The 10000-nt window shown below is 43.1% G+C and overlaps 1 protein-coding gene across 1 annotated transcript; it reads left to right on the top strand.

The window, feature by feature from the left end:
* The first annotated feature begins 548 nt into the window (after window positions 1–548).
* Window positions 549–5801, top strand: LOC138965565 (uncharacterized). The gene is made up of 2 exons (XM_070337749.1): window positions 549–959; window positions 1143–5801. Exon 2 carries the CDS (start codon window positions 2544–2546, stop codon window positions 5799–5801), a length of 3258 nt encoding a protein of 1085 aa, XP_070193850.1. The 5' UTR covers window positions 549–959; window positions 1143–2543.
* Window positions 5802–10000: the final 4199 nt, after the last annotated feature.

The raw sequence follows: 10000 nt of genomic DNA, 5'->3' as shown, positions 1-10000 counted from the left end.
AGTCAAGTAGCTGCCATTTTTCAGCAAGACCGTATACTCGTAGCATCGTCAGTCCCCCGCTCATGGCAAAGGCAGTGAAATTGACAAGAAGAGCGGGGTAGTAGTTGCGCTAAGAAGGATAGCACGCTTTTCTGTACCTCTCTTTGTTTTAACTTTCTGAGCGTGTTTTTAATCCAAACATATCATATCTATATGTTTTTGGAATCAGGAACCGATAAGGAATAAGATGAAAGTGTTTTTAAATTGATTTCGACAATTTAATTTTGATAATAATTTTTATATATTTAATTTTCAGAGCTTGTTTTTAATCCGAATATAACATATTTATATGTTTTTGGAATCAGCAAATGATGGAGAATAAGATAAACGTAAATTTGGATCGTTTTATAAATTTTTATTTTTTTTTACAATTTTCAGATTTTTAATGACCAAAGTCATTAATTAATTTGTAAGCCACCAAGCTGAAATGCAATACCGAACCCCGGGCTTCGTCGAAGATTACTTGACCAAAATTTGAACCAATTTGGTTGAAAAATGAGGGCGTGTGACGAATGGAATTCGTGTATCGACTCCCTCTCTCATATTAATCGAGACTTCACTAGTTGCGTACACAAAACGAGGTTAAATGACCGAGACTACGTCATGACGACACTGTATGCATATGACGTCAACGCTCGCGCCATTAGTCCAAAACTAGTACAAGGTAAGAATTTGTTTATCTGCATGGAAAGAAATTTAAACGAAGAGAACAAAAGGAAACAGCGTGCATTGGTATTAATTCGTGAATATGAACTGTACATATATTCAGTTGAGGTTGCTAGGATGCAATGCTCTGACCGTTTCATTGACTCCAAGATGGCAGCAATCAACGCAGCCACGTAGATTGCACTAGCATATGTTTCACCTTCCGTGGACGGATTTCCACATTTTTGCGATCTCCAAAGGTCCACTAACCGCAGGTAAAACACGCTAATACATTTTAACATTATTGATTCACAGGAAAACACAGGTATTGTTCATTTTCCATGTGTTTGTGTCAGTCTGTGAACTCTTGTTTCTGTGTTTGTTTTAGAGAAACAAATGGAATGATATCGATGGAAATCATACTTGATAATAACAGATATTGCACGTGTGTGTTGCAGAAGGTGCAAGTGTACAGGGGTGTACAATGCTTGTGTAAATGATGTCGTGTGAACACTGTGGGAAGGGCAACGTCAGCGGTAACCACGGAAGGAACCACCAACGTCCCCAAGTGTCACCCAGATCGAGTTTATCATGATGAGTAGACTACTTTATATTTTGTGAACATTAACACACCATCACGTCTTCATTTGTGTAAACCGAAATACATTTTCAACGAGAAGAAGAAGTACGTTCCGCGCTTCGATATCAAACGTCTACGCAACAAGAAGAAGAAAGACAATGTTGTTACGTGTGTGTGAAATCACACCAGCGAAATCATAATCTACAAAACTTTCATTTGAAGATTCTAAGAGAAAGGGATTGATGTCTGCAAGAATGATCATGTGCATGTTTTTGAAAGTACAGAATTATTAAATTTCTTATTACTTCTTTGCACTTGTCTCAGTTAAACACTGATCAGCCCTAGAACGAGAAGCAGACGTCACAATGGGGGCTCGAGTCACGGGATATTGAATCAACGTTTTACTTTCGATCCAGCCGTTCCAAATTTTTCTCGTTTCAAAATTGCTGTAGGTTTCTTGCATGTCGATTTGTATTGTAAATGTTCGTACTTCATCGCCATCGTCTCATCATATAATTTTATTTATTTACCTTTAGTTATATTACTTATCACAGATCTATAACTCAACGTGTGCCCTATCACACGGTAAAATAAAAACTGGAAGTGTTGTCAGCTGAAACGACACGTTAAAAAATCAATATTTAGCGAGACCACTTTTGATTTGTTAGCTCCCAATTTTATTTGTGGTGTTCCAATTCATCAGTGTGATAGTATTCTTGCACGTACTATCGGAACCATCATTCCCCTTAGTTTGTTCTAAATTACGCGGGAGGTTGGTGGGAGTCAGGTACCTAAGAGGTAAGGATTAATACCTGTATTTCCCTGTGAAGCCCTATATAATCGACTTGTGGATATCAGTCGTATTTACTTGCTGTAGAAGTGGCTGTAAATTAATCTACACAGTAAATGATGCGAATTGACAGTTGAGTTGATACATCTTGTATATTCAACGTTCGATCGAGTGAAAGATTGATCTTTTCGCCAGAAAGAGTCAAATAAAGTTTACAGTGTAAGTTCTCGTTGGTAGATAGAAGTAAACTGACTCACGATAGATCGTGGAAACATAACTCTTTGGGTGGTTGTGTGGAAACGTAACGTAACATACGTTGAAGAATTATTTCAAAGTACAGTAGAAGTAGAGCTAAACTAGGACTTGCATTTTGTGCACGAAGGCGATGCCCGACTGTTTCTTTTTGTAATTTGATCCGAAATTTAGTAGCTCGACGGTGTTTGAGCAACATACATTTTGTACGTTTTGGAATAATACGCGAGGTGACTTATGAGTGACGACAGTTCTCCAGCTCATAATTTTAGAAAGTCCACCATCGCAGCCCAGTTGGCACGGAAACAGCCGGCCGACAAATCTCTTCCCATAGTGACCACGGATAAGAAGGGAAGAAAAACCCTTACTGTCGGTAACGATCGGGAAGAGGTGATAGACTCGTTACCAATTCCTGCTGACGAAGAAGAGAGTGTTCATCTCTCTCTTCAAGTTGACAGCAACCGTAACGACGAAGAGGTTGATCCACAGGCGTGCACGGACGTGTCACCTGTAAATATGTCTCAGTCCACAAGTGTAGATCCGCTAGAGTTGACTAGACAGCTAATGGCCGAAGGACAGTTGTTGGGGTTAGAAGGAGCCGAGTTGCGTGCATTTGTTCTTGATCAGAAAGAGAAGCAACAAACTCTTGATCGCGAGGAACGAGAACGTGAAGCTGAACGGCTAGAACGTGATGCTGAACGACAAGAACGTGACGCTGAACGACTACGGCTAGAACGTGACGCTGAACGACAATTCCAACTGGAACAGTTGAAAATCCAGAACGCCAACCAAGAGGGCAACAGGAACAACAACTCGCCAGGACGTATTCGCGAAGATGATGGTTTCAAGCCCAAGATTCCTTTTCTAGACGACCGTGATGACATCGAGAGCTGGTTCCATCAGTTCGAGCATTATGCTCGAGACTGTAACCTGAGTGATACAGCAAAAGCTTCACGTGTAGTGTACTTTCTGAAGGGTAAGGCGAGAGTCATCTTCTCAAAGCTGAACGAGGAAGACGCTAATGACTACGACACTCTCAAACACGCTTTGTATGAGGGCTTCCAACTCACTAGCGAAGATTATAGAAAGAAGTTTCGCCAAACCAAGAAAAGCGCCACTGACACGTATAAAGAGCACATCACGAAGCTAGAACGGTATCTAGACAAGTGGGTGGAATTAGCAGAATGCGACCAAGATGTGAAAGATCTCAAAGATTTGTTGGTCCGTGAGCAGGTGTTGGACACCCTTCCTCCTGACCTCGCCGTTCACATTAGGGATAGAGACCCTAAGAGCGCCAAAGAGATTGGGATGATAGCCAACACATATCAACAATCTAGATCGAACGTCAAAACTTCATCAACGTACGTCAAGCCTGAAAAACGTCGTTCTCCCCAAGAAGAAACAAGAATAGCTGCTCCATCAACAAAACCCGCAAATCAAACTCTAAAGGCCAAGTTGAGTGACGCCGAGAGAGAGAAACTGCGAGCATCTGGATGTTGTTTCATTTGTAAATTGCAAGGGCATGTCTCTCGTTTTTGTCCAAACAAGAGAGACACAGCAGGTGCAGTTTCATCGAAGAAAGATACACTTGAGACACCGATCCTCTTAAAAAAACTTTGCGGAAATTGCAAGGAAAAGAAATGCGCCGAAGTGGTACCAGTGAAGCTGAATGGAACAATTGTCAACGCTTTGAGAGACACTGGATGTACTGGTATCATTGTCAGCAAGAAGTTTGTGCCAAAGGAGGCATATTCAGCGAAAATGAAGGAGACTACTCTGGCAGAGAAAGACTCCAAGAAGATGTACCACACCGCCGTGGTGCACATCGATTCACCCTACTTTGTCTCCGAGACAGAAGTAACGGTGATGGACGACCCAATTTACCCTGTCCTCATAGGTAAATGGTATGGACTAGGTAAAGAGAAGAAATTGACTCCCACATATCCTGTTCGAGACCCAGCGTGGTACCCTGGGACGGCAGCTGTTGTTACCACGAGAGCACAAGCGACAGTAGACGCCCAGAAACCAAGCTGCAGTCACAAACAGGGAGTCAAGGAAGAAGAAAGACTGTATTCGCCAGCTGATCTGAAGAGAGAACAGGCAAGTGACCCTACGTTGAAGACCATCAGGCAATTTGCCAACTCTCCAGAAGGGATCAATGGGATACGGTATTCATACAAGAAAGAAATCCTGTATAGAACAACGAAAGATCGCCACGGAAACGACCGTTCACTAGTAATCGTTCCGAAGAAACTCAGGAACAAAGTTCTTTCATTTGGTCACGATCACCCCATGGCAGGACACTTAGGTCAAAGAAAAACATCTGACAGAATTAGAGCAGAATTCTGGTGGCCAGGGTGTGCAGGAGACATTCGTAGGTATTGCTTGTCCTGTGACACATGCCAAAGAACTGCACCGAAAAGTCAGACAAAGAAAGTCCCTCTGGGAAGGATGCCACCCATCAGTTCGGTTTTCAAGAGAGTTGCGGTGGATATCATCGGCCCGGTCAAACCTATGTCGAAGAGCAAGAAACAATATATCTTGGTATCTGTTGACTACGCTACCCGATACCCCGAAGCTGTAGCCCTGAAAAACATCCAAGCAGACACCGTAGCTGAAGCTCTCTGGGAGATGTGGACTAGATTGGGAATCCCAGATGAAGTGATAACGGACCAAGGCACACAGTTCACCAGCCACCTGATGAAAGAAGTGAACGACTTTCTCAGCATCAAACACAATATGACTGCACCGTTTCACCCTCAAGCGAATGGTTTGGTCGAAAGGTTCAACTCCACACTGAAGAGCATGCTGAAAAAGTTAGCGATCGATCAACCGAGGGAATGGGACACGTTTATCCCCGCCCTCCTGTTCGCATACAGAGAAGCTCCACAAGAAAGCATGGGATTTTCGCCGTTTGAGCTGCTGTATGGGAGATCTGTCAAAGGACCCATGCAAGTGCTGCGCCAAACATGGACCGAAGAAGAAATCTCAGGGGAGCAGAAGACTACAGCGGAATATGTAGTCAACCTCAGGAACAGAATAGAAGAAACGTGCAACGTGGCACGTGAGAACCTGAAGAAAGCGGCCAGCAAGCAAGCCCATTTCTTCAACAAGAAAACGAAACCAAGGACGATAGAAGTCGGAAAACGGGTTCTACTTCTACGCCCTGTGAAGAACAACAAGCTGGAACTTACATGGTCAGGCCCCTACAAGGTTGTGGAAAAGTTGAATGAATTCGACTACAAGATCCAAGTTGGCAGAAGAACACGGATCTACCACATCAACCTCATCAAGGAGTACCAAGAACGGGAATTGAGTTCCGCCACTCCCAATCCCAGTTCATCTGCCCAAGCGAGTGTTCCTGCTTCAAACGAAGAAGAAAGTGATGAAGAAGACGGAGGAGAAGAGGTCGTGGCTGTTGTCATGGAAGAGGACAACACGATGGACGATGACATTTTCAAGTATGACACTCAGAAGATGTTACCAGGCTCCTAGAAACTCAAAGAACCGAAAATGTGAAGAACATCCATTTCGACGAGAAATTGGACGAGGCAAAGGTCAAAGAGGCGAAGATGATCTGTGAAGAATTTGAAGAGTTCCTAACAGATGTTCCAAAGACGACGAACCTGGAAAAATGTTCCATTGAAGTGACAGAGAAGAAACCAGTCTTTGTGAAACCCAGACCCATACCTCACGCCATGGTAGAAACTGTCGAAAAGGAAATTGAAGAAATGCTGAAGTTGCATGTCATCGAACCTGCAAACTCTCCATACAACTCTCCCATCGTCCTGATAAAGAAGAAGGACGGAAAGTACCGTTTCTGTTCTGATCTGAGAGCTCTGAACAACGTGGTAGTGTTCGACGCTGAACCCATCACCGATGTCGACCATCTGTTTCAAAGTTTAGGAAAGGCGAAATACTTTTCAAAGCTTGACTTGACGAAAGGATATTGGGCGATCCCAATAGAGGAGGAGGATAGAGACAAGACGGCATTCACAACTTCAGCGGGCCAATTTCGTTGGGCCAACATGCCATTTGGATTGAAAACAGCGACAGGGGTGTTTAACCGCATGATGAGGAAGCTACTCAATCCAATCAGAAGAAAAGACGTCCACCACTTCATGGACGACGTGCTTATAGCAACTGAAACCTGGGAAGAGCACATGTCAGCTCTGAAGGCAGTACTACAGAGGCTACAAGAAGCCAATTTGGCGGCAAAACCCTCCAAGTGCTACATAGGCTACACAGAGTTGCCGTACCTCGGACACGAAGTGGGAGGTGGAAAAAGGTGGCCAGAAAGCGACAAGATCAAGAAGATTCAAGACGCTCTCCCACCCACCACGAAGAAGGAACTACGGTCGTTCCTAGGACTCTGCAACTTCTACAGATCCTACATCGAGTCATACGCGAACATAGCTGTTCCGTTAACCGACCTGACAAAGAAGTTCAACCCAGACAAGCTTGTCTGGAACGACGAAGCGAGAAGGAGTTTTGAGACACTCAAAGAGAAAATCTCACAGAAACCTGTGCTGTGTATGCCAGACCACAGCAAACCTTTCGTGCTAAGGACGGACGCCTCCGACAAAGGAATGGGTGCTGTTCTCATGCAAGAGCACGAAGAGACTCTACGACCTGTTGCGTACCAAAGCAAGAAGTTCAACGGAGCAGAAAGTAGGTACGCCACCGTAGAAAAAGAATGCCTAGCTACAGTTTGGGGAGTGGGAAAGTTCGAACGGTATCTGTACGGGAAACACTTCACCATTGAGACAGACCATCGCCCACTCAAACATCTCCAACGACAACCGAACAACCCTCGTCTGATGAGATGGGCCCTCCAACTGCAGCCATACGAGTTCACCGTACGTGTTATCCCCGGGAAGGACAACCACGGTGCAGATTATATGAGCAGAGCGTCGTACGATGAATAATTATCTACTTGGGATAGGATAATTATCTTGATCCATGGGGTTATGTGACGAATGGAATTCGTGTATCGACTCCCTCTCTCATATTAATCGAGACTTCACTAGTTGCGTACACAAAACGAGGTTAAATGACCGAGACTACGTCATGACGACACTGTATGCATATGACGTCAACGCTCGCGCCATTAGTCCAAAACTAGTACAAGGTAAGAATTTGTTTATCTGCATGGAAAGAAATTTAAACGAAGAGAACAAAGGAAACAGCGTGCATTGGTATTAATTCGTGAATATGAACTGTACATATATTCAGTTGAGGTTGCTAGGATGCAATGCTCTGACCGTTTCATTGACTCCAAGATGGCAGCAATCAACGCAGCCACGTAGATTGCACTAGCATATGTTTCACCTTCCGTGGACGGATTTCCACATTTTTGCGATCTCCAAAGGTCCACTAACCGCAGGTAAAACACGCTAATACATTTTAACATTATTGATTCACAGGAAAACACAGGTATTGTTCATTTTCCATGTGTTTGTGTCAGTCTGTGAACTCTTGTTTCTGTGTTTGTTTTAGAGAAACAAATGGAATGATATCGATGGAAATCATACTTGATAATAACAGATATTGCACGTGTGTGTTGCAGAAGGTGCAAGTGTACAGGGGTGTACAATGCTTATGTAAATGATGTCGTGTGAACACTGTGGGAAGGGCAACGTCAGCGGTAACCACGGAAGGAACCACCAACGTCCCCAAGTGTCACCCAGATCGAGTTTATCATGATGAGTAGACTACTTTATATTTTGTGAACATTAACACACCATCACGTCTTCATTTGTGTAAACCGAAATACATTTTCAACGAGAAGAAGAAGTACGTTCCGCGCTTCGATATCAAACGTCTACGCAACAAGAAGAAGAAAGACAATGTTGTTACGTGTGTGTGAAATCACACCAGCGAAATCATAATCTACAAAACTTTCATTTGAAGATTCTAAGAGAAAGGGATTGATGTCTGCAAGAATGATCATGTGCATGTTTTTGAAAGTACAGAATTATTAAATTTCTTATTACTTCTTTGCACTTGTCTCAGTTAAACACTGATCAGCCCTAGAACGAGAAGCAGACGTCACAGGGCGTGACAGTGCCGCCTCAACTTTCACGAAAAGCCGGATATGACGTCATCAAAGACATTTATCAAAAAAATGAAAAAAACGTTCGGGGATTTCATACCCAGGAACTCTCATGTCAAATTTCATAAAGATCGGTCCAGTAGTTTAGTCTGAATCGCTCTACACACACACACACACACACACACACACACACACACACACACACACGCACATACACCACGACCCTCGTTTCGATTCCCCCTCGATGTTAAAATATTTAGTCAAAACTTGACTAAATATAACCAGGGCAAAAACTCGGGCCGGTCCTGATGAACAGACGGGGAACGATAGAGACGTCTGATGACTGTAAATGGAACACACAGACCACCAGAAGAGGAATGAGAGTGGCGTAAGAAAGATTATATATACCGGGCCCGTTCCCATCTCCAGCGCTGTCGGCCACGTCTGGTTTACTGTAGACACACAATCCTATAACGAGTTTATTGCCACGACCGCTTGACTAGGTTTCCAAAATAGTTCTGAATCCTCGTTTACTTGGAGGTCAAACCCACAAGTCTTAGTGGGCGTAAACATTGGTGCGGTCACGCTTGTAAAACACCTTGAAAAACCGGTTAAGTCTAATGTGTACGCCCACGCTAGTGAAACACCATCAAAAGCCTGTCTGTTACGTCCAACAATTAAGGCGATTTTAGACACGTCAGTGTCATGATATGGCATTTTAGATACCGCCGCTATTTTGGTCTGGGGGAAAAAAGGACTTAGGATTACATAAAGATGACGCTTTATGCGTGATGTATTGTGTAAAAAAATCCATCTCACACGGCATAAATAATTCCCTGCGCCTTGAATATGTGCGCGATATAAATTGCATTAAAAAAATATAAAAAAAATAAAATAAAATAAAAAAGTTTAAAAAAAGAAAAAGTTGAAAATTAAAAAATAAATAAATCCCTGCGCTTAGAACTGTACCCACGGAATACGCGCGATATAAGCCTCATCATTATCATTATTATTATTATGTGTTGGAGACGACTTTCACTGCCCCCCGTTGAACGACTCTGTGCTTATTTGACCATCCTTACTTTGACAAGTTCTTGCTTAGATGAGGGATTCTTTTCTGAGGGAGTTTATTTTACGCTTACTAAATTGGCTCGCGACTCTGTCCTTCTCATGACCGACTGTAGTTCAGTTCGCTTTTCCAGGCTCAATTAAGTTTTGACGAAGATGACTCGTAGGTCTTCCTCCCGCGGGTTAGGGGGAAGAATGTACCCGATGCTCCCCAGCATGTCGTAAGAGGCGACTAACGGATTCTGTTTCTCATTTTACCCTTGTTAAGTGTTTCTTGTATAGAATATAGTCAATTTTTGTAAAGATTTTAGTCAAGCAGTATGTAAGAAATGTTAAGTCCTTTGTACTGGAAACTTGCATTCTCCCAGTAAGGTCATATATTGTACTACGTTGCAAGCCCCTGGAGCAAGTTTTTGATTAGTGCTTTTGTGAACAAGAAACAATTGACAAGTGGCCCTATCACATCTCCCCCTTTCCCCGTCGCGATATAACCTTCGTGGTTGAAAACGACGTTAAACACCAAATAAACAAACAAACAAACAAACTCGTCGGTCTTTTCGAATAATACGCT

This window comes from Littorina saxatilis, linkage group LG4 (genome assembly GCF_037325665.1).
Source record: "Littorina saxatilis isolate snail1 linkage group LG4, US_GU_Lsax_2.0, whole genome shotgun sequence".
NCBI classification, from domain to species: Eukaryota; Metazoa; Mollusca; class Gastropoda; order Littorinimorpha; family Littorinidae; genus Littorina; species Littorina saxatilis.
Note: the sequence above shows the minus strand (reverse complement) of the source record. Positions and strands in the feature narration are given on the sequence as shown.

Coding starts and splice junctions, on each gene's coding strand:
- LOC138965565 (XM_070337749.1), top strand. CDS start 2,544: ATGAGTGACGACAGTTCTCCAGCTCATAATTTTAGAAAGTCCACCATC.